General features: G+C 48.2%; 1 protein-coding gene across 3 annotated transcripts in view; it reads right to left on the bottom strand.

The window, feature by feature from the left end:
- The window catches only part of KLHL3 (kelch like family member 3), a 48,063-nt gene that overhangs the window by 13,293 nt on the left and 9,183 nt on the right, over positions 1-25,587 (bottom strand). For all 3 annotated transcript variants that reach the window (XM_055718482.1, XM_055718484.1, XM_055718483.1), the window contains 6 exons: positions 23,918-24,024; positions 18,404-18,525; positions 8,971-9,133; positions 5,866-5,975; positions 1,348-1,464; positions 213-362 (listed from right to left, as the gene is read on the bottom strand). In XM_055718482.1, coding sequence (XP_055574457.1) covers positions 213-362; positions 1,348-1,464; positions 5,866-5,975; positions 8,971-9,133; positions 18,404-18,525; positions 23,918-24,024 — 769 coding nt within the window. The remainder of the gene's footprint in view (positions 1-212; positions 363-1,347; positions 1,465-5,865; positions 5,976-8,970; positions 9,134-18,403; positions 18,526-23,917; positions 24,025-25,587) is intronic.

Genomic DNA, 25,587 nt, shown 5'->3' with positions numbered 1-25,587 from the left:
TTGCTTCTGCTAAGGGTTTATCTAAGTTTGTCCAACCGAATTACCTATCTGTGGTGGACATAAGCGATACCAGAGGAGGGAGTAAAACACTTCAAAGAACGATGATGGAGTTAGTAAGAATTAATGTGGCGAGTACACAAGCTCCTTTCAAAGACAGAAAATGCCATCAGTAATATGGTGTGAGGTGACACGAAACGAGAGACCCTGCTTACCTTTGGCAGGCTAACGGGAGTCCTTGGCTTTGTTCTGGGATTCTTGATCAGTTGCCTTTGATCCAGAGGAAGCAAATGATATTTCATGGCCTCAATAAGGAAGTCTTTACAGGTGTTGTTATTCTTGATTAAAGCTTCTTCTTCAACTGTCTGAGAAGACGCACACACATGAAAGATCATTTAAACTGAAGTACTTGGTGGCACAGGTCACAAGGAGCTTTGTGGAAAGAACATGAAACCTGGAATTTCTCTTCCAGAGTACCAATATATTTAAAAAAAAAAACCAAAACACAGAGGACACACACAGACTTCCAGCTCTTCCCAAAGAAACACATGCAGTAACATCCAAGCTTCTCACGTTTTTCCAGTATCACTCATGCATAGCAGTGCTCCCTCTATTTTACCACCCTCTGCCAGACACTTAATTCAGCAGGAGAATTCACCAGGAACCTGGGTACAAAGCAAGTTAATTTCTTTTATTTGAGTCAGAATTTTTAAGGAGAGGCAACACCGTTTACTCAATCAGAGAATATAGTTAAGAGAGGGGAAAAAATACATGATGGGTTCATCTTGTGAATACCAATTTTACTTTGATTGTATTGCTTTTTTTAGACACGTGGTAAAAGCACAGTAGTCAAAGAGCCTGTATGTCAACCCCTTCTTTGGGGATTGATTCTCTCTAAGTCAGACCGCCAGCGAGCATCTCACCTGCCAGTCACACAGACCCATCTCTATGCGCAGCACACATCTTAAGCCAAAATTATCGCACGTGATATATTTTCACCAAGCTAATTTACCTGCGCATTAGGGAAAAATACCACACAAGCTTGTAACACCACCACCTGGGTATTTTCAGGGTGAAAAATCCCAACATACTAACTTCTAAATGCTTCCACCAAGAGGAGCAGGAGCTCTGCTCTCGGCACTGCCTGGCAGAGCACAGGTCACATTTACAAAAAGGTTTCTGCACACACACACTGATTTCGGAGTCCACCCAGATCTTCCTTTTATACCTCTGTTTACAGACTCAGCAACATGCCAAATTACCCATCTCAGACACAAACAGCCATGCCATTGAATTAAGAAGCTACCAGCAGCTTAAGTGCAAGTATTAATTACTTATTTGCAGACTAACCTGTACAAGATAATCTCTGGGCAAAAGGGGCAGGCGAACATGCTCCATCAGTTTAGCCATGTGCTCTAAGCGAGATTCCTTCTCATAATTTATCCAAGAAATAACCGCTTCAAAGACCTACACAGATAAAGTACAATTAAACAGCGAAGAGAGAACTGGCTCGCACAGTCACCTACCCAAAATCAGAAGCATTGTGATTTTACGGTACTGAAAGAAGGAGGTGCAAGATCTCTATCAAACAGATGAGAAAGTCGTGACTATGCACAGAGCACAAGCACCACGGCAGCAAAGGGGTGAGCTGACCATGCATATTAATAAGCAACTTCACATCTAGAAGTGCTGTATCACTCTCAAAGCTAAGCGTGTGGCCAGGACAATTGTATACCTCTTGGACATTAGTACTGGAAGGCAGCCAGGAAACTTAATTAGCCTGCTAGACGTTATTCATGAAATCACCCACAACGATTACTCCTGGGAACTGAGATCTCCCCTCTCGAAGGAGCCTGGCCACACAGTAAGTCACTATGCTTACCATCGTATTTAATCACTGCACTGGTCATGCATCGCCCCCCCACAAAAACCCAAAAAATCTTCCGGACAAGTTCACCACACACGCAGGAAAACCCCTGCCTGCAGCCACAGAGCCTCTGCACCGCATGTGTTTCACTGCTAAAAATACCCAGATCCTCCAGCTGGGAAACAAGGGCACACCGGACTCCTGGTCCGAACCAAAATCTTAGTTTAACTCCCAGATCCAACCAGCTCAGATAAGCATCCAAACTTTGCTGTGTGACGGACAGCTCACAAACAACCCCACACAGCAGGAGCCATGCAGAGCCCTGCATGAGGCAGAAGCATCCTACGTGGGCTCCCGTATGAATATGCATGTGCTTATATAACTTACATAACTGCGAGCCTCACTCCTCCCAGAAGAAAGCCCTAAAAATGTCACTGGGAGCAGGAGAGGATTCCCGAACCACCAGACAAGGCAAGGAGAGGGGCTGATGCTGCGTGGCAGGACCTGGATTGTTGCAGTGGAGTTTCCCCACAGAGGCAGAATTAAATTCTGACCCTTAACTCACATCTACAGGCAAAACTCCCCAAGCGCTCTTGCAACCCAGTTACTCAGAGGGGGCTGAGCACAGCCCTCTCCCACACACCCCAGCCCTCCCGTGCTTGTCCCGAAAAGCATCGCTGGCTTTGCCCCAGCACGCTCAGCAAGTGCCCTTGGCTTCAGCTTCCCTCCAGGGTCACCCAATGGCCAGGCCAATTTGCACAGATATTTTTTTCTTTCTTTCCATCCCTTCCATCACTCCCCAAGAAACCATTTTGTTCGGTCCAAGGTCTCTAATTTGACAAAATCAACCAGAACTGAGGGCACCACCTCTCAGTCCCCAGCTTTTGCTGGCCAATGTATTTGCAGGAGGCACCGCTGACGCGTCCTCCCAAAGAGCAGGGCCAGAGTGGAAAGGGGTTTCTTCCTCTTAGGCTAAACTATATATTTAAAAAAAATTAAAAAAAAAAAAAATCAGTAAAGCACCAGCCTCATTTCCTATGCCAACAAACAAACTCTTTGGAATTCAGGACACTGCAATGAGGATTTAAGCAACAGGGAGCTGTGTAATCAAACCCCAGCAAATGCAGAGGGAAGTAACTGCTGCAGAACCTTTAAGTATTTTTAAATGAAAATAAACAAACAAACAATTTCACTGTGGCTACAAGGCATTTAAAGTAGAAACTTAGGTGGTTGTGAGATTTTTGATTGCAAATGAGCCTGGAAGGAGCATAAAGCAACTGTTTAGCCAACAAACATGCTTTTCATTAACCCCTCCTGCACAAATGCTGAGCTACAGATCAGGTCACAGGACGGGGACAGGCCCAGCTACCGACCGAGATGACAGTGAACGAGTCTTAATGGAAGGAAAAGCAAATGGGCACGAGGAATAAACAGATTCCTCAGTGCTGGAGACCGCTCCTGGGTTAGGCATACACTGATGATACCCTGCTGTGCCTACTCTAAAAATAACAGAATTTTTTAAACAAATCAGATTCTGGCACCTCCCATTGGCTACGATTCCTAATTTTCTGAGAAGGGGGGTGGGGGGGTGGAAATCTTAATCCAAGACAGCAATATCTCTATTTAAAGGCCACATCTGTTTCCACCGCTGCCATGCCCGCCCTCGGCACACCGTGCCCGCTGCAGACCCTGAGCAGCTGCTGCCGCTCCCCCAGGAGACGGGTTTTTCCAGCCAAGCGAGACCCGCTGCCAGGGTGTGATGAAATGAAGCAGTTACCCACACGGCTTTATTCCCAGCAGAGGCACGGGCTGAGCGGGCGGCTGGCACCTGCCTGGCTGTAGGAGCAGTCCCGAGCTTGGGAGAAGCAGATTTCCTACTCTATGGAATAGAAGGGTAAAAGCCTGGAGTATCCCCTTTCTGCACCCTACCTAAGCAAAAGGCAAGCCCAGATGTTTTCCCAGTCTCTTCAGCCAAAAATCCAGTTGTTAGATACTCCCAGGAGCGACAACCAAACCGTGCATCAGCTTCTACTGCATGTTAGCAGTGTGAGACGATGAGGCGATTAATGGACTCTGTGAAATCCCCAATCCAAAAATCCCAATCCTTTAAAAAAAATTTATTTCATCACTGTTTTGAGTTAGCAGGAGCCCCTTCTGGACGGCTGGCCCTGGCAGGACTGGGCTATAACACTTTCCAGTGACCCAGGGACGGCAACGTTCTGGCTCCCAGGCTGCAGAACGTGCGCGAGACACGGTGAGAGCCTCTCATGACATCTGGCTGTGACAGTTCAGCTCTCAGATGTTTGAAGTATTTGACTACTTACAACATCTTGTTGCTTAAAAATAGTTATCTATCCATCACAGGTGCACATGCATACACGTAGCTAGATAGATGTGAATGAATGCATAGATACATATGCACACATATATACACTTTTATATATATACATATTTATTTCTTTATAATATAAGTTTCATGCATTAGCAGATAGGAAGGATAAAGGTCAGGAAAACTGCTTGTCTGTCATGAAGCCAACATAAAACAGCAGCCTACAAGTCTGTCCTCAATTTTCAGCACTTCTTTGGACTCCAGCACATATTTCATGTTTATTTTCCAACCCCATTCTCTGCCTCTCTCCAGACTTCTGTATCTGTTGTTCTGAACATGCAGCTTATGCTTACATTTCCTTCCACTGCCTTGCATTCTCAACTTTCACAACCAGCTAAAGAAATACTGGGTTTGATTGTATAAAGCTCGGGTGAGGGAGGGAGTGCTTTGATTTCCCTGGGCACAAGGCCAATAAAAGCTTTTCAACAATGCTGCACAGGACTGGAAAAATTCGTCACTAAACTTGCACTTCCCTTTGCAGGCTGCTTGGCTCATGCAAAGCGATTCTACTGCAGGTTTGTGCCATTTGTTTTTCCCCCTTTGTGGCCCTGCCCATGTGGTACCTCACAGCACCCCACTGAGACGCCCACGCTGAGCCCCACGTCTGCGGAAACGTGCTCCCGGAGCCTCCGAGTTTGCTGGCTCAGGATCTGAATGAAGCATCGCTGCGTTCACACCTCACATGGTGCAGGTTTTCTGGCAAGCTTCACGGTCCCTATGGGCACCCAAGCACCTGCATGCCTGCAGCCCGGAGGGGCCGGGCAGGATGGGTGCACGCACCTGGACGTGCAGCCTGACCAGCCCAGCGCAGACCAGCAGGACCAAGCACACCCAGGTCCAGCCCCATCCCACCAAAACACAGGCATTCAACACGGGTCCTGAAATTACTAGCCACGTAATCCTCAAGCTCTCCCAAAGCCTCCCACGGGCGTCCATCTCCCCGCAGGACAATGTGGAGCGAGCTGAAGGACTCGAGGCACACACCTCTCCCCAGAAACCTGCTGCAGGTTGTGCAAGAAGCCCAAGTAGGAGAAAGGGGCTGGACCTGGTGTTCACCAGGTACCACACAACCACCAGTCAGCCACCTTCCCAGGACTACACAAGATGTGCTGAGCATTTCAACCACAACACAACATCAAACGGTGCCTTTTTTCCCCCATCTTCCCTTAAAAACACCGCTGATGTTAGAAAAAAAAGTTTGTTTCCTTCCTTTCTGGTTGTAGCCGTTCTGCCTGACATACAACAGAAGCCAATGCTCCTCCCTGGCCTAATGAAATTCACCTTTTTTGAGGTTTTACAGCAGGTAATAAGAGCTTTACACAACAGCAGATGGGAGGTTCCTAGCTTTCCAGAGAAGGAAGGTATTCGGTCCCGGCCTCCAGGGGCTTTGGAAGTGATATGGATCTGAGAATCATTACTTCCCGCAAAGAACAACCAAGTGAGGGTCATTTTTATGTGTTTTTTAGGATTCATGTTATTTTTCATTTTTCCTTTCATGCGATCTCTGTTGGAAAATGGCCCCTAAGAGCATAACATGAGAGCAGGTCCTGACGTAAGATCTAGAGACGTTCCAGCATTCTTACATTCACTGTTGCTATACAATTTACTGTACCTTTTCTTCAGAGGAGACTGTGAGCTTGTCACTTGATATTAAACTGCAAACCTGGTCCAGACTAAGGCTAAGAAATTCTTCTCCTAGCATCACCTCAGGGAAGTGCTGCTCTGTTCAACAAATGAAAAGGGGGAACAGAAAATTATAATGAAATCCATGCTTCAAGTCAATGGAAGGACTACAGCATTCAGAGACCCGCAATTATTACAGCTCTGAGCACCCGAGACAAACAACACACTGCAACTGCACAGCAGAACAGAAACAGAAAATAGCATCAGAGCAGATTAAATAAATGTGATGTTATTTCAAGTAACACAAACCCCACAAGACACTTTCATAAATGACGCTGGATGGGAACTCAACTTTCTGCAAAGCCACTAAGTACCTTCCAGGGGCAAATATGAGTAGAAGCGGCAACTGAGAAAAGTGCCAATGCCTTTCTAGAGTAACCTTTCTATATGCCTTTCTATAACCTGGTCACCTCGAGATTTCAGTTCTTAGCAACTTCAACAAGCTAGACAGAATCAGATCTGCTCAACACTTGGGTGACAGACCGCAGCAAGGATCTTCGACATTAGTAGGTACTCAAAGGAAAGTCCATTTTTAACACGAATCAGTTTGGTGCACACACTCAGCAGCAAATAGTGAGGGATCCCAGGGCACGCAGCTGAATCTGGATGTGCGAGGGGGCAGGCAAAGAGATGGGCAACAGGGATCCTCGTCCCATGCACGTACATGGGATCAGATCTCCTTCTCTCCTTCCACCTTTTACTTCTTTCCCCAAAATGTGTAAATAACCTTTCTTCTGCTCCAAACCCTCAGCACCCATCTTCCCCAGCAGCTTTGCCCCTTCACACTTAAGTCTGCAATTGTTTAGATTTTTTTTTCTCCCTTTTTGCCTCCAAATCCCTCCATGCTTGTAACATGGGGAGTTACCTGAAAACAAAATAGACATCACTACTTATAACCCCAAACTGGAAGAATTACAAGCAATTACAATACAGGTCCAAAAAGGATCATCAAATCTGTCAAATCTAGCCAGAGGGCACTAGGAAAGAATTATTTTCTAGAAAATAAATCTATCTAGGTCAAAACCGTTGTTAGCCCGTTGCAGACAATTTTAGCTTTGAAAGCATTTGTTACATATACATGCCAATTTAATCTCACCTGCCATTTGCTGAGTCCCATTTATCTTTGGTTGAAATACAGAAACACGAATCTCAGACACTTTATCTGAAGCAGCTTTTTTTCAAGCTCTAACCCTTTAGTTTTGAGAAGCTCAGACTCACGTTCCCAAAGAGCTCCCTCCACAGCAAGATCTGCCTCTAATTTTCACATCTGCAAAGTGCTTTGCCTGCCAAAAAGCAGCACCACAGGGACACAAGCTGGCATAACTTCCAGAGGGAGCTCCTTGGGGATTGCACCTGAACAACTTCGCACCAATGCCAGTGCTGCAGAGGGCACTAGGGCTTCCCCCACCATGGACCCCGCTTGGTCTAACAGGGACCAAAACACCACAGCTAAGCCAAAGGCTCTGACTAAAACCGGCAGTATCTGGATAAAGTTTAACAGTCTGTTATGCTGGAAATCATATATAAGATCTAATGAACCCTTCTGGCCCCAAGTACTTGAGAAGCAGGAAACGCTCCCCGCACAGTAAGCTGGATGCACTCCGACTTCTGGACACAATCCCCTATTCATTCTGGATGGGCATCTGGTAGCAGAAAGATATTTGATCTCTTGTTGTTAGTTGGAGCTAGTAAAAATATTTACTGATTTTATTAAAGTAACTTGTGCCAGTATCGAGAAGGCTCCTCAGCCTACTGAAGTCATCCAGTGGCCAGAACTAACCATTTCCCAAGTAACTGAGCTCATGCATGCCTGGACTCTTGGGCTTGGGGACTTCTGTCTTGATTTAATGCTGTTACATAAACAACATAGTGAAAAGAATTTTAATGGCATTTTTATTAATGGAGTTCCATTAACATTACATGGGCTGTTGTACTAACTGGGACTTATGAAGGCCAATAAAACAACAAAGCAGACTTTCTAATTGCCAAACAACCAAATAAATATACAGTGAATGCACTGCTTGTTGGGTTAAAGATTAAACAGGGCCTGGAAGCAAGGATAATGAGATATTACAAGCAAGCCTTTATACAATTAACCATTCCTTCCAGAGTACCTTTTCCTCCAGGGGATAATACAGCCGGAGCAGCTGAAAAGGTTTTACTTTTATTTGCAGGAGAATAGGGGAGGGCTTGGTGGGCACATTTTAATTCCACTGAGCCTACTTATGGTCCAATTAAGGACAAAACCGTACCAAGGAAAATGCTGCAGGACAGAGCAGGTGCTCTGGGAGACAGCAGGTGTATTTTTCCCTATACAAATAGGCAAAAATGCAGAAACCCAAACTGAGTAGAGAAAACTACCAGCTTCTCCCAAGCAGATGTCAAGGGCAACCCTGCCGGAGGAGACTGGAAAGCACTGGGGAGCTAAGAGCATAGGGCCACTGGGAACAGCTTTACATTTACAACGTAGAGGAGGAATGCTGAAAGCTGTTGCCTGTACCTACTTACTGCAACCACACACGTCCACTCTCAAGGAAACAAGCCTATTCACCCTTGGGGTAAGTGGCCGCTGCTCCACAGATCAGAGGCTCAAACTGCGTAACAATTTTAGCTGAATGCTCCCACTCACAAGATTTCATTTTGCCCGGTGTCGTTTATTCCCACATTTATTCCAGCATTGCCTACTGCTCTCATAGGGCAGCACACACGGGGAGGACACCAGCATGCCAACACTGTGCTATTGAACAGGCAGCCAAGAGCTTACTAGGAACTTACTAAGGAACTCTTCTGTGGGCTAGGATCCAGGGAATCAGGTTTTTTTACCTCCTTAGGTGCTCCCCTGCGACCAAACCACATTTCACAATTTGCAGCATGACAGAAAGTTACAAGCCTACAGCCCAGCCAAGTAGTCCCTTCTCTGCTCCAATACCAGAAGCACAAGGAGACCAACCAGGACGTGCTGATCTTGCTCAACCTACGAGTCGCTGTACCTGGAAGCAGGTTTAACCCAACAAGCGGACAACCCTTCCCTCACCTGCGTAGGCATTTGCCTGCTGCAGCAGTTCGGTACACGCGTGCACGTCGGCAAAAGCTCGGATTCCAAGGCAGTTTGTGGGATGCAGCTGGGACTGAAGAAAGTCACAGCAGTTTTTTCTAACGTCCATCAGTTGCAATAAACTAGCAGCTGGCAACAAAACCTGCAAAGGCAAGAAAGGAAAATTAGAGTTAACAACAAAGAAAGTTTGATTCACAGCTTGCACAAATAAGATGCAATTTCCCTTCAGACAAGAAGGGAATCAGATGCAATTTCCCTGTGGTGTACAAGAATGAAGGGTTAAGTTTTAGCCCTGTCTATGTGCAGAAGATCCCCATCCGTGCTCTGAAAGACAGAACCAGCCGTGTCATGCTGGGCTAAAAGCAGAGCTCTTCACCTCACATCTTCTCCCCACAAGACTTCAAGGCCGGTAAAGTGACAGCAAAACACAAGCAACCGCAGATGCACCTGAATTTCTGACTTTGCTGCAGGCAGGTCCTGCACACAGATTCATTTTTTTTTTCCCTGAAGAGCTTGATATTATTTATGTGCATTACCATCACACTCAAAACCCATCACAGCCCAGCAGTCCTTGAAACCTTGAACTTTCTTATTTCCAACAAAAACCAAAACCAAAACCATGTTGGCTTGCGAGCAGGTGCCCTAACTGCTGTATATGAGAGGGAGTGCACAGAAGCTCAAGCAGGTTTGGGGGACAGCAAGGCTCTCAGGAAAGATGAGGGCAACTATTCAAACCAACAGCCCTCGTTTTCACCCACACAAAATGCTGTGGACACTTGTGCTTCATGACTGCACCTGAAAATGGGGTACTGCTTTGTATCTATAAAACTAAGTGCAGAAAAGGGAGACAGAAGTGGATCAGGAATGTGACATCTGCTGGAAAAACCACCTCTGAGGCCTGTGACATCAGCTGCTTCCTTACGTCGTACAGCAACTGCAGACGTGTCTAATCCTAGCAATTCCGTAGCTCTGGCTGCTTCACATATGTCCTTCCATCTAGGCATCTGTGCTCGCCATCTGAGCACAGACTTCCGGAAAATTATTTTCAATTCAAAAAAAATAAGCGGCTGTTAAATATAACCAATAGGTTAAGAGCATTCACCTCCCCGGATCTCGATGGCAGGGAAGGGAAAAAGATGTCCCCTCCCTGTCCCTGCCCACCTGCCCTCACAGTCCCATTCCACATCAGGGCAGGACACTCACAACCTGCTCCAGGTCTTTTCTAAGCCACTTTCCAGCTCCAGCCCAGCTGTACGGCAGCGTCTGGCTGCTGCCAAGCAGCCACCCCAACAGCCAACAATAAAAAAAAAGAAATCAATTAACTCAGGAGACAGTTTTGGCCCAAGCCTCTTGATGCCAGGAGGAGATTAGTTTGTGGTTTTGATTAAATCAAGATAGAAACGCTCTTGCATTTTTGAAACCTAGCTGTGCACCACTTTCTACCTAGCTGAACCATCTCCTTACACCAGCAGAAAGGCACCTGGGGTGCAGAAAGGCTGGGTAAAGAAGTCAGATTCCCTGCAAACTACCTCTGGCCATGTACCAGACAGAGCTTCCTCCGTCCACTGCCCACCCACCCAGTGTGCATGCCAGCAGATCCAGGTGGGCTGCTTACCTTGAACGTTTTGGGATATTGCCTCTAAAACAGAAGGTGCTCACCACCGTCACTAATACCCACGGGCTGCAGCCCCCTGCCCATCCTAGTACTGTTATTAGAGCCTTGTGCTGCCTTGAGAGGACAGTGTAGAAGGAGCCTTACACCACTGCAGCTATTGGGAACTGGGCATTATCATATAATCCTTCTCAGAAGTAGGATATAAATAGCCTATCAAGAGATGACTGGGTTTTCTCTTTCTTATTTCCCAGTTGAACGTCTCACCGCTCATCTTGTTTTTACCAGGGAAGGCGAAAAGCAAGCAAAGGATATCCGCTAGTACAAAGTCTGTTTCCTTTAGAAATAACAAGAGGAAATGCCCTGCCTAAACATGCAGCAGGACCAAACTGCAAGCCCATTAACATCCAGGCAAGTTACTCACTTTGGCTTGGATTTTGCTCTTATATTTGAGCTCTAACCACTGCGAACAATTTAGAGAGCTGGCTTCTTTAGCCGATCAGCCTCCATACCAAAACCCAGCTGCCTTTTGAATCTATGTCAAAATTATCCGCTATTACTACTGAGTCTAACTTCTTTGTTATGTAAGTTATGTCTAGAACCTCATCCATGGTGCCTGGGTGTGTGCATATATATATGTATATGTGTGTGCGTGTATATATACCTACACATACATATATATCCATAACCATCTAGTTCACCAGCTGTGTTCTCTTGCTCTGCAGATTCTGTACCAAGCTCCAGTTTTATACAACATTGTCGTTGCAATTAAAAACTTTCACAGACTTTGATAGTCTCTGAACTAGAAACACCTTTCAGCCAAAGGTGCTCTGTGTTGCTGTAAGGTTCACTCGATAGGCAGGACATTAACGCTAGACTTCAGAGATGGGGATATTTCCCTGCTCCGACACAGCCTCCCAGGTAACCTGGGCCAAAAGTTAACCTACACCATTCCTCCCTTTGCAAGACTGGGAGAGCAGCATTTCCCCAGGGCAGTGGACGTATTAAAGCTTAGGAACAGCTTTGACAGCTTGTCAAATGGGAAGCCAAATAAGCGTCCTGGCTGTAATCCTCAGCAGCACATCCAGGGCCACAGCTGGGACTGCACATCTGCCCCAACGAGACAGCTCCCAAGCACCCTCCCAGGGAAAGCCGTGACCAGAGAAACAAGCAGATTTTGTGTTTGCAAGGCAGGTTAAATACTCAGGTTGAAATGAAGAGCACTAAACTGCACAAGTAGGGGAGATAAAACTACATTACTGTAATGTGGCTTTTCAGTGCAAGGAAGGCAATTAGGCTTTATCACTCCCCAGGCGCTACCAGGCAGTGCAGAGGGTGAACAACGGTGCTTCTACTTAAATGCTCCACCTGGGATGCAGCAGCCCAGGCAGAGGCAGGTGTGATGGGATCAGGGAGCCACAAAACCTTGCCAGGAGCAGGCACAGAATCACAGAATCATTTAGGTTGGAAAAGACCTTTCAGATCCAGTCCAACTGTTAACCCAGCGCTGCCAAGTTCCACTAAACCACGACCCTAAGCACTGCATCAACACCGTTTTTAAATACCTCCAGGTGACCCCGCCACCTCCCTGGGCAGCCTGTTCCAGTGCTCGACCACCCTTTCCGTGAAGAATTTTTTCCTAATCTCCAACCTAAACCTCCCCGGCACAACTTGAGGCAGTTTCCTCTTGTCCTGTCACTTGTCACCTGGGAGAAGGGACCGACCCCCCGTGCCTACACCCCCCTGTCAGGCAGCTGTGGGGAGTGAGAAGGTCCCCCCTGAGCCTCCTCTTCTGCAGGCTGAGCACCCCCAGCTCCCCCCGCCACCCCCCATCAGGCTGGTGCCCCAGCCCCTTCCCCAGCCCCCTGCCCGTCCCTGGACACGCTCCAGCCCCTCAGCGTCCCTCTGGGAGTGAGGGGCCCGACACTGACCCCAGGGGTCGTGGTGTGGCCCCACCAGTGCCCAGCACAGGGAGAAGGACCAGGGATTATAGAGGCAATGGAGAAAACGGGAGCAACTCGCAGCTTCCCTCCTGCTTGCTCCACCTTCTCCAACGTCACCGCACAGAGCAGATACACCGTCCCTTGGTTAAAAAGCGGGATGAAAACATGGAGACACACCCCTCAGACACAGCGTAGTCCTCTGGTGCCACATCCACAAGTTTCTCCTCACCCTTCTATTAGGCCAATCCAATTTAAAAGACTTTCCATGGGCCTCGGAAAACCCCCGAGCAGCCAGCCCTGACACCCAGCCTGGCGCTCCGGGAGGGCGATGCATGGCAAGGAGCTTTGGCTCCAGGGAGGAAGGCAGCCCTGATTTATTGCGTCTCCCAAAGCTGACCTGAAAGGCACTCTGCCTCAGCCGGGGCTTGCACCTACTGTCATTGCAGCTTCTGGAACGAGCAGGGGGAAGGGAGATGAACTGACCCATTTATCACCCCTTTATCATCAAAACTGCATCTGCCACGGATACTCTCCTTCCTTGTTGTGGAGCCCTCAGTCCCTAGGGAAAGCTGCGGTGCAGCAGCACGCTTCTGACAAGGAAATGCTACAGCTTCTAGCAAAGCCTTTTTCCTCCTTTCTCAAGCCATTTTTTATTATAATTACTATGTCTGCAAAGCTGACGGTTTCAATATCTATTTCCTCCAGACAGCTCATTTCAGATTTCGTTCTTCCTATAAGAGTCTGATCTCGAACTGTGATAGTACACAAGGACACATCATACACGTGGTACACTGCACCTCATTTTTAAGAATTTAATTGTGAAATCAGGTTAATCAGGACTTTTCCCAGGGAATCATTACAACATAATGGTAATGACTTTCTTAACTGGGAGGGTAATTCTCAGGCTGCCTGCAAGTAATTAAGGACCATCAGTAAGGGTGGGCGGGACTCGTTGGAGAGGGACTGTATTCACTGTCTACAGCCAGAGACGTCCAGGTCCCAAATCTCCTCTTCTTTCAGCTCTGCTGAAGGACACCACGATGATCCATCTCTGGACTTTGCTCCCATCGCTCTTCACTGACCTAGCAGGTTTGATACGAGTGTTGCAAAGCAAGCAGTAACGCAGCCAGTTCAGCTGCAGAATCAAGACCTAACTGAAAAATCGAAGGAACCAGTATGTTACCACAGCCAGCTGTTCCGTACAGGTAGGGAGCAGCAGGTCCTGTGCTCTGTTGGACATGTGCACGTGGTTTCCATGGAAGCCAACCAGGGCTGCGTGTAAGCATCTATGAACTTCCCTGAGTCGCTCACTTTAGTTTTTCTCACTTTTATAGAAACTGCATGGCACAACTTCCTTCCAAATAAATTTGTTAAGCTGCACCTTCACATGAATGAGTTTTTTTGTCAGGCATGTGAATCTTTACAACCAACCCTGATGTGGGGTGCAACAGAAAAGGAACAGAAGGCAGCAGGGACAGAAATCCCAGGGTGGATTTTTCCTGAGACTACAACATGACTGCAGTGAAGACAGAAATTCTTCCTCTGCTCCACGCCTTCCAAACAAGTGGGAGGTTAAATCCCAGGTATGTGTTCAGAGGCAAAACACTGCTCAGCACAGAAGTCTCTCCATCATTCATCATCCCTACGGCCTCCTACTAGTGCATCTATATTGTCTTGAAATCTCACTCTAAAAATGAAGTTCCAATAGTTCCAATGCATAAAGCAGAAATGCATTTGTCTGGGCAATTCTCACTCATGTACCACCACCAGAGCTAGAAGAGCATATTTGCTCCCACATGTGCTCAGTGCTGTCTTTCATGGAGCTACAGTGGACTGAAAATCCTCTTTACCTGCACACCTGGGACCACTGTTGAGGAGAAAATGCATGAATTTCCCCCCGTAAATTCACTACACAGATGATGACTGGAACTGACTGTACAGGCTTGACCCTTTTCATACATACATCCTTCCTTCCTTTAAAAAAGCTAACAAAAAAAGAAAAAAAAAAAACCAAAACCAAACACTTTGCGCAACAAAATGACAACTAGCTACAAAAATACGTGCTTAGAAAAAGAGACTCATTTCCTGAAAGCCATAACAGGCTCATAAAAGGGAAAAAAAAAACCCAAAAAAACCCCAAACAACACAGGTTTCTTTTAGAAAAGAAACAACAAAATTACTGTTCAAAGGCTTCTGGTTGTGAAGTGCTAGGCACCACTCGGCATTTAACCACACTTGGGAACACACGTTCCTGCATTCCATGTTACATTTACTGCTCATCTTTTTCTCATTTCAGTTCTGTTGGGTTTTTTTGGTTGGGGTTTTTTTTGCTCATTAAGAAGATACAAACTTGTCTTTGCATTTATTCACACATTTTGGTAGCTTGGCTGCACCTGTTCAGTTATTGCCATTTATCAAACTTTTTTCTTGTAGGACCTACAATGAAATTACCTGGCACCTATGCCCAGACATCGCTTCTTCCAGCTGTTGAGGAAGTCTGGAAAAAAACCTTTAAAAATGCACCCTTGCCCTGCTAGAAAATCAGAGTGCCTGACACAGCAATAGCAGCCCCCTCAGGAGATACCTGCTGGGAAAAGAGAAAGTCTTGCCATGCCCAAGCAAGACTGCGAAGGAACGTTGCTGAAGCCAGACAGGCGCTGCCGCAGCATCCTTCCAGCTGGGCGGCTGACACAAAGCTGCGCAGCAGAAGGATGTGACAGCGCAAGGGACCAAACCTCCTCACTTCTTCCTAGGGCTGACATTGCCAATCCAAACCAGAGACTGCAAGGAGCTTAGCATTTTGTTGTTCATGTTTGCCTTCACTGATGTGAACCTTTCCAATGAATCCAGAAAGCTCTTTACTGTAAGTTTTTCTTCCTGGCGAATATTAACCTATTCACGGGTGAACGCCCAGAGACAGAATGGAAGTTCCTGTTTAAACTTTCTATTGGTGTCATCACAAAATTATATTAAATTCCATAAAACATTTTCGGCATGGACATTTTAACACATATTAAAATCTAAACTAATCAGTTAATCTTGTATTAGATCAGCTTCATTTCTTAGTTCCCATGAATTAATTTATCTCCAGCTGAAAGAGTTACTCAGAGAGTGGTTATTTAAATAAAACCTGTGGTAAAAGGACCTGCTTTACTACATTGGGAAACTATGCCCAAACCTTAGTGTTCACCAAACTTACATTTTCTTAGTATTACTGAGAGATGGAAGCCAAAACATAGACAGGGCTCTTTAACTCTTTGTAATCCCTAAGCCACAGAAGGTACGCTTTGGTTAGATATTACAAATAAAAATAGCTTTTCAGTTGCTCAGAAAAGGTAACATCTGGACTTCTTCATAGACCTCCTGGGCAAGCCTCCGCTGCCAGCACGGAGCAGGACTGAGCGGGCTCTCCAGCCTGCTCCAGCTCCCACAACGCTGCTCACAGCCAGGTGCAGACGTACTCGAGCACTGAAATGTTCTCATGGGAAAACAGCCAGAGCACGCGTAGTCCCTCCAAGCAAGCTTCATTCAAGGCAGACTGACTGGGGCCAGCACACCAGATGGTATCCTGAGCTCAGCACGTCCCACATGCCGAGTGGGTGCTTCTGGGCCACCTAACCACCAGCAGCGTGGAAGGAAAGCATACGTTTCAGAAAGCATGTGGATATAGTCTTCACATGTCCCACAGAAAGAGGGACCAGCCCGAGCGTGTAAATGTCATTTTTCCTCCAGCCATGGAAGATCCCAGAGGTGCAAGGAACTCCAGCCTGGTTCCCCACTGAAGTAACGCTGTATCTCACCTCCTGGTGACCCTGACTACACACTGAGCATGGGCTACACAGCCAACAGCTAAGTTCAAGCAACTCACGGTTGGGTCTGAACCTCAGCTTCTTTGCTGTAACGGCAACTTGAAGGTCTCCTCACCGCTGGTCCTCAGCCTCACCATAGAGCAACCAGGGTCCACACTCCTATCAATGTGACAACTGCCAGAAAGTCAGGTTTGTAAAACCAGAGGGCAGAAGGGGCAAGAAAAGGCACCCACAGACTCAGGTCAAAGGATGGCACAGGGCTTAGGCTGCAAAGCAGACATAGCTCAGGGTTTTGTCCAGGTTCCTGCAGGAAGAATGACAGGTCAGCAACAACCTGCATCCTCCCTGAGAGGCAGAAGAGGAGCATGTCCCATCCACAGCAAGAACTAACAGCAGAGCTCAGGGGCTGCAATCAGCACGCAGAGGCTAGCTGGAAGCCAGTAGCTACCAGTGTTCTCCACGGGTCAGTGCTGGGTCCAGTCCCATTCAACTTAAGCACCAGTGACCTGGATGAGGGGACAGTGTGCCCTTTTGCTGCTGTTCAGCAAGACCTGGACAGGCCAGAGAGCTGAGCAGTGAAGAACTTGATGAAGTTCAGCAAAGGCAAGTGTAGGGTCCTGCCCTGGGTAGGAATGACCCCATGCACCGGCACAGGCTGGGGATGACCTGCTGGGGGGCAGCTCTGCGGAGAGGGACCTGGGAGTGCTGCAGGGCAGCAAGCTGCCCATGGACCAGCCTTCAAGAAGGCCAGTGGTGTCTGGGGGGGCATCAGGAGGAGCGTGGCCAGCAGGGCAAGGGAGGTGATGCTCCCCTCTGCTCTGCCCTGGGGAGGCTGCTGGAGTGCTGCATCCACTGCTGGGCTCCCCAGTTTAGGAGAGACAGGGGGCTGCTGGAGAGGGGCCAGCGCAGGGCTACGGAGATGATGGGGGGACTGGAGCATCTCCCTGGTGAGGAAGGGCTGGGAGAGCTGGGAGTTCAGCCTGGAGAGGAGAAGGCTGAGAGGGGACCTTAGCAATGGCTACAAATATCTACAGGGCGAGTGCCAGGAGGAGGGGGCTGGGCTCTTTCCAGTGGCGCCCAGCGACAGGACAAGGGGCAACGGGCACAAACCGCACCACGAGAAGTTCCAGCTCCACGTGAGGAAGAACTTCCCTGCCCTGCGGGTGACGGAGCCCTGGCACAGGCTGCCCAGCGAGGCGGGGGGGTCTCCTTCTCTGGAGACATTCAAACCTGCCTGGACGTGGTGGGTCCTGCTCTAGGAGAGCTGCTGCAGCGGGGGGGGCGGGGTGAGCTCCAGAGGTCCCTTCCCACCCTGACTGTGCTCTGATTCAAGTCACAGAGAGGAAAGTTGCCACCTGCAAGCAATAATGGGGCCAAACCAAAAAGCACATCTGCACGTAAGATCCCACGTCCCTTCCAGAAATCAGTGGCGAAGCGCACAACCGTTTTCTTACCACAAATAAGAGTGAAAGAGAAAACTTCAGCAGCCACAGCCACGTGACATGGCGAAATGTCTTCCTGAGCATCCAACTTGATCCCTAGACTGCTTCTGAATTACTATTTCCACTTCTGGACAAATATTTACCTCAAAGGAGTTCACGACAGCGCGCGCGCACACACGGGGGGAAGAATGCCCTCATTCGTACAGTGCATTTGACTCCAAGCTCTGCTAAACAAACTACCCAGAAGAATCTAAAAACCAACAGCCAGATTCCTCTGCCATGCCCTTAGAACAACGTTTGACTCGCTGCTTGTTTGAGTTGATTTTGACCTTCGACAGAGTGACCCGCCAGCCAGCCCAGCTCCTTGGAAGGCAAGTGCCTGCTCTCGTTACACGAGCTCGACACAAACCCCAAATGCAACATGACTTAAGCACAAGGAAAGCACCAAAGCGCCTCAAGACTAAACAGAGGCTGGAAGCAGCTCTTTTCAAGCTCAGCCTTTCACCTTCTGCAGCCTGAAGAGATCACTCGCTACCAAAGGACCTCTGCCTTCGAGTTCCAAGCTTTTTATGTGGGTCTCCGCGGGAGCCGCTGACCCAGGCCTACCTGCACGTTCTCCTCCGTGACCTCGATCTCGGCAGTGTAGATGTAATCAATCAGCTTCCTCAGCGTCTGCCCATCAACGTCTTTTATCTCAATCTTCTTGGCTTTACTTTCAGACATGTCTCCTGAAATTAATTTCAAAAGGGAAGTTATAGGTTGCTTTGCAGGACATTGCTCCCCATACATCCAGCACATTCTCCTGGTATTTGACTAAAAGACCACCCTAGCGCTATCGCTGACCATCAAAGGACAAGCAGCAAGATTCCCAGAAGCCTCATAATGCCACCTAAAACACATCTTAGCATTTGAAGACATTAGTGTAAAATAAAATAAGACAATAAACGCAACAAGCTCAACTTCTTGCCAGAAAGGAATCTGGCATAGTTCACCTGCATTCAAACACATATAGGGGCTAAAGAAAAAAAAAAAAAAACAGCATGACCCTCAACCATGTCTCAGCAGAGGGAGAGACTCAAAGAGACTGTGGACAAATCTTAGGAGGGCTTTTTAAAAAATATGTATATTTTATATAGGTACTATATTTTTTAGAAATTTTTACATATATACACACATACAGGTAGATGAGTAAGTTGCAACAGCTAAGTTAGGGTGCTTTGTCATATACCCTACAATAAAAGCAAGGCAGCATTACTCTCTTTCTTTAGGAAAAACTTGAAACCTGCTCAGGAAAACAAGCATACATGCCAGAAGTCACATCTAGTGCAATGCAAGCTTCTCTCCTAAATCACCCTGCCGTAACCTGCCCGCACGGTCAAACATTACGCAAAGCATCTCTGCAGAAAGCCGTGTTTCTCATCTCTCACCTTCCCAGTCTTGCACCTCAAAGGCAATGCAGCCTTTGGATCCAAATTGCAGCCTTTCTCCAAACACGTAACTTTCAAAAAAAAAAAAACCCAAAAACCAACAACCAACACCAAACATGCAAAACTAGACCAACAGTTTCCTCTATAGATAGACAAGTAAAACATGTATCTGTGTAAGAGCCTATACATGAACCAGAGCTTTCTGCACATCTTCCCCATCGCTGCTATGGCCACTGCTGTGCAGGCACCATGCCCACATATGCTGTGCATGACAGGAGCACATCACCAGAACAAAAGCATGCTGTGGGGAGGAGAAAGGCCTCCCTGTGGCACTTCTAGTGTCCAGGCACACCGTGACCTCACCCAGGTTTTAAACACCGAGATCTTGAGGAACCGCAGAAAAGAGAGAACAAACTCCCAAGCGGAAAGAAAACAATAAGGGGGGTGGGGGGGATGGGGAAGCTAAACAAAGGGGAGCATGAAGAAATGTCAATTCTTAAACCTGGGTATGAATAATCACTACTCCAAGAAATCTGGTGACTCAGTACTGCTGTGGGGGATTAAGTCGAAAAATGGTTCCTGCAGCCTATGGGAGCCGTAATTAGAGCCTACATCTCCGTGCAGCATGTGACAAGACACGGCCAGGCTCATTAAGTCCACAGCACAGTCAGATGCTTAAAGGGTGTCCAAGCCTGAGCAAAATCTGGATCCTGGAAATTAAACTTTGCCGGCTTCATTTATGCCAATAAGGAGGTAAATAACAGGACTAGGGTCAGACCATAAGTATTAGAAGAGCCAACAATGTCCCAAGGGACATGTAGACTGAAATAATATTTGCCCCAAATTCAATTTCTTAAACTGAATAATGAAATGTTACTCAGAGAAGCCCATGAATACAAATGCACAAGTACAAAGGGATACACAACCCACATTTGGGAGGCCTTCAAAGCAAGTAGGACTTTAATTGACAAAATAAACGTCATCTCCTTCACATACTTCCTCCCTGCAAAACACCTCAAACATCTCCAGAGATGAGAGGGGACTTCTGAGACCAGGCCAGCCCCCAGCAGCCTCTGTGGAGCTGGCGGTGCCTGCAAGGAGCACCCAGCCAAAGCCCACCTGCAGAGCTGGGGGTGAGCGGAGCAGCCGGGGACCTGCAGCACCCACCAGGACCCGCGGGGCAGAGGGGACGCTCGGCCGCATGCACCCAGAGACTGATGCAGAAATAGCTTGGAGGGACCGATCCAATAACATCGTCTCTCTTTGTGGCATTCACGTGACACAGGCAACAAAAATACAGGCTGTGTGGGCTTCCACACCCACCAGCAAGCTGCCAGTCCTGCATACTAATGGCCTCCGCTGCCTCTGCGCTGCTAACAGCCCAGCGCTCGATGGGGGGGGGGCTCGGGTGCTGCACCCCACAGCCAGGTGGGATCCAGCCCCTCCAGCCGCACCAGTGCGGACAGGCGGCTGCCGCTGGCCAGAGGGTGCTGCTCTGGACGTGTCTAACATGGCAGAGCGAGGAAGAACCTGAAGACACCTCGGGAGAGCCAAGGTGGGGGTTGGTGCAGAGCGGGAGCAAGCAGAAAGCTGCCCCCTCCTCCAGGCACAGACCCAAGGCGAACACAGCCTCTAAAGCACGGCTGCAGGCAGCTGAATGGGAGGGTCAATTAAGGCATCTCGTCCCACACCCCCTTCAGAAAAAAACCCAAAACTTAAAGCCCACAAAACCCAACCCCTAGGATTTCTTCCGTGAGGCAGACTCCAGCCTTGCCTGGTAAGCTCGTTACAGAATAACCCAAAGCGCCAGCATCGTATCTAAGAGCTGTGCTGAGAAAGGGCTGCCCTGCACGAGGGGCTGCACAGCCCCTGTCCCCCCGGCGCTGCGGCTGGGCAGACACGAGGGACAGGCGAGGAGGGAGCAAAGGCAGTCAGGACAGGCAGAGCGGCTCCAAGCACGGCCTCTTTAGGGGACAGCGTTTGCAGAAGCCAGCCCCCTGCGAAGGCAAGCCCTTCACACATCGTGGTCAGCATCCAGGGGTGCTCCCCCCATTCCCCTCTGCTCACCAGGGCAGGGACAGCAGAGCTCTCCTGCTCTGTCACAAGATAAACTCCAGCAGCTCGTGGTGCCTTGTTTACCCAGCACAGCAGCTCGCCCTGCCTCCTACACAGCCCACTCCAGAGAGGCTTCCCCGTGCACAGCGACAGCTTTTGCTGTTTCGTAAGTCAGAGGCGTGCTGAAGGGGAATACGAGTGCATCCGATAACAAAACCACGACTTCTCGCACATGGGGCGAGTGCTTTGAAGCAGCACGTGAGACCGGTGGTTTGGAAGCCGCGACACACTCCTTCAGCACTTCTGCAGCTCCCCCGGGTATCTCGCAGGAGCGGTGCTAGCAGCATCACTGAAGTATCTGTTATACTTTCTGAAATGATTGTGGTTTCTTCTAAAAAGATAGAATGGTGCCGACGAGGACCAGCCACTGTCCAAAATGCTCTAGAAAGCCAGTATGGGAAGGGACACTCCGTTAGAAGTGCTGGGCTCCATCTGTCCTTCAGCAGTGGAAGACACAAATGGAAGACGTGCCTGCTTATTTTCAGACTCCCCAAGGCTATTTTGAAGAGGAATGCCCAGCCAGAGGATGCTAGATGGTTTAGGAAAGACCCCAAGGTCATCACAAGGTCATTCATGAGCCCAAAATCAAGCCCAACCTACAGGGACAGGGCCTGCAGAGCAAGCATCAGGCAAAGGTGGATGAGCCGCAAGTCTCAGTTTGGTTCCCGCTGTTCACAGCTTTACACTGATCATGCACTACCACATGGCTGCCAGCACTGCTGGGGGACCCCTCCAGCTCCCCCTACCCCCCCAGAGTGGCTCGTCCAGCAGGGACTCAGCATGCACAAGCTGCTCCTGCAAACACCCATGTGGTGCAGATGCTCTGGAGCCAGGGGGTTGCATCACCAACTTGCAATGCAAAAAAAAAAAAAAAACCCCAACCACAAAACAAAAAAACAAACAACAAAAAAAACCAAAGCACACAAAAAACCCACCACAAGCCACAACAACCAACCAATGTTCAAGCTGTGATTTTAAACTGTCCCCCTCCAGCGAGTGAACCACCACACAGCTGGAAGGAGATCACGCACTCAGTCTTTGCAAGAGGGAGATCCAGACCTTAGACAGTTGAGACTAGCCAGACCAGAAGCGAAGGGAGAACTGCTCTTTGCCTGACCCGCTGCCCCCAGGGACATGTCAGGGGGAGGGGACCGGCGGCCGCCAAGGCTGTCACCCAGCCCAGGGGAGCTGCCGAGCCAGCCACATGATGGTGGTTAGCTGATTACTGTTTAACCCGCAGCATAAGGGATTACACAGCCTGGAGAATTCCTGCATGGAAACACGAGCAGCCCTGCACCACCACCTTCCCTCTCAGATGACCTCTAAGGGTCAGAGGGTTTTTCCAATTATTTTTCTTTTTTAAACTTCTTGTCAGGAACGGGCATCACACTTGCACTAAGTCCTCCTCGAGGTGCCCTGCACGAATTGTTGCCTCTGAGCAGCATCTGCTCCCCTGCCTCCCCACTGCGGCCAGCACCCGCTTCCAGTTAGGAAGCGCCCGTTCCTGAGAAAGCACAGATGCTCCCCACCACGCTCATAAAGCCACCGTGGCGAACCTCACATCTCACATTCAAACATCTGTTTACACCTGAGTCCCACCCCCCACCCACCCACCCCCATTACAGAAGGGAAAAAAAGCTTCCCAAATGACAAGCTTTCTCCTAAGAAATGTTGTGTTCTGCTTCCAGTAAAGCAAATAAATCGGGGCTAATCTCAAGGCTTTTAAAAGTAAGAAGCAACCCCTAGACCACAGGCAAAGGAACATGAAACAGCGGCAAAACCCCAAACCTGATTTATGCTGAAGCTGAGGGACTGCAACAACCATTCCCTGGAGCATACACGCATTTGCTTTGTATTTGGTTAAGTCAGTTCCTGTCCTGGAAAGGAGAGCAAGGAAAAGCAAGGAAGCTAAGGAGCTCCCAACCAGACTAATTTTACTAGAATAACTTAAACAAGCTGGTCACTCCCCTGCCCTGGGACTGGCACAGCATTTTTGCTGCCCCACCTGGGCACAGCCTCCAAAGGGCACCTGCTATAGGGATCAGGCCAACAGAGCAAGGATTTTGTCCTTCCCTTCACACTGAGGTTGCCATTACCAAAATATACCAGACTGCAGCAACGCACCCTGCAAAAAAGCAGGGCTGCTAAAACGCGCTGGGATCAAGAGAACAATGGTGTTATTTCGGGCAGCAGCAGAAAGTGCCATGGGAGATTAAACATCCATGACTGCAAACCGGCATCGGCAGGGCTGAGCCTTGAAACTACAACTCCTGTGCCAGCAATCTCTTTGATGTGCACCATGAACATTTAGGGCACTGTACACGTGCTTGATGTTAATGATGTGTTTTCATGACCCAAGGTCTTGTTAAGGGGGGGGGGGAGGGGGAAACCAACCCAAAAAGCAGTGAGCCAAACCTCATAGTAACCTTCCTGTGACTCACATACTACCCACTCGCCCCACACCCATACAATCGCCCCATACCCATACACCATGCCTCAAGGAATTAGTCAAGGATGACCAGCATCATCCATCAAGCGTGGCAAACCGCAGTACAGTGTCTGGTGTCAGGAAGAGTACCTGTAAACATCGCACAAAAGTAAGGGCTGCAGGCTGCAAGGACCACGCGGTGGGCTTCCATCTCCACGGTTTCAGCCACAATCACTACATCACAGAGGAGCCGCTTGCTGGAAAAACACCAGAAAAGACAAAGATCATTTCAGAGCTCCTGGTCAGGCAAAAAATTACATTGGTACAGAATGGTACAGAAAGCAGAAGACCCACCACTACAGACAAGGCACCTGAGCTTCTGCCAGATCCCAGTGGAAGGTTCTCTAATCCTTCAGCTACCAGCTCCTACCGGTGTTTGCCTATAAAGCAAAGCCTGAATCCTCCCGATGCTGCAGCCCTACCAGTGGTTCTGCTTTTCCCAGGAAAAAAACAAAACAAAACAAAATAAAAACCAAACAAACAAAAAAAAAAAAACACCACAAACCTGGAAGCCTAACTAGGTATACATGCAGCCCAAAGAACAGCATGTTTTCAATCAAGGCTTGGAGAAGACACAGAAGAGCTTAAGAATTTGGGCACTCCCTGGAGGCAAGCCCTAGTCAATCTACAAGACAAGAAAGAGCTGTGCAAGGGAACACCAGCAGTGCTTTCGTCTTTCCACAGGGGAAAGAATGAAGTTATTTCTGTACTTCCTTCCATGTTTGGCCCTAATGAACGTGACCACCAAAACATCTCCTGGCACTGACCAGCCCAGAGGCTGCCTCAGCCATCTCCCAGTGAGAAGATGTCAATCACTGGAGTTTATCCATGGGCCTGAGGACTTCGTTTACCACATGAATTAGTCTGGGATTAAAAGTCGCTGGGATAAAGCACGGGATTCCAAACAGAAACCAAAAAACTTCTGAGCTCCCCCACTGATTCATTGTACAGCTTTGGAAAAGTCACTTCATTAACTCGTGACCTTTTCCTACTAGCCCCACGTATGGCCTTTGAGGATTCATTAGTTAATGTTTGCACAGGGCTTGGGAGATGCCGACAGCTAGAAGTGCTCAGCCTCCCAATAAGTTGGTTTAAGATGTTTGAGCATACAAATGCAAAACAAGGGTGTTCTTTTCAAATGTCAAGCCTGAAAAAGGATCAGTGTCTGTAAATCTAGATGTCGCCTTCTCCTCACCACGCCGCACTTTGTCTTTAGGAAACTGCATATTTGATATGCTTCTAACGGCCTAGGTATGTCTCCTCCATAGACTGGAACACATGAACAGAACATCAGTGAAATGGAGGGTTACAGTTGGAAAACAGGAAGAAAGTAGGAATGAGATGCTGTGCTCTGCGTTCAGCCCCGTTGGGAAGGGGTGACTGCAATGAGAGGGGCTCTTGGACAGCCTCCCTCATTTCCTTCAGCTTATGTCAAAGGTGCTTTGTTCAATTCCCCTTTGGACTATAGTTACCTAAAGTAGCACTCATTAAGTTAATTTTGTCTATATTTGAAAGGTAAAAATTTCAAGTGAGCAACACAGAGCAAATAGGTTAAAGGCTTAGCAAGATTTTCCTAGACCCTCTGTATGAGATTTCTGGATGTATTTGAATGGAGGCACTATTATTCCAGGTGGCTATTAACACTGATTGTTGACAGCTTAATGGATCGCAAGCTCAATGCACATACAATAGATGTGAGAACTGTATATTCCAGAACAGCAGGAGGAGCTGACAAAAAAGAGTACCCAGAAGAAGAAAAC

Source organism: Falco cherrug, chromosome 8, assembly GCF_023634085.1.
Source record: "Falco cherrug isolate bFalChe1 chromosome 8, bFalChe1.pri, whole genome shotgun sequence".
Taxonomy (NCBI): domain Eukaryota; kingdom Metazoa; phylum Chordata; class Aves; order Falconiformes; family Falconidae; genus Falco; species Falco cherrug.
This window is presented reverse-complemented; position numbering and strand designations above follow the sequence as displayed.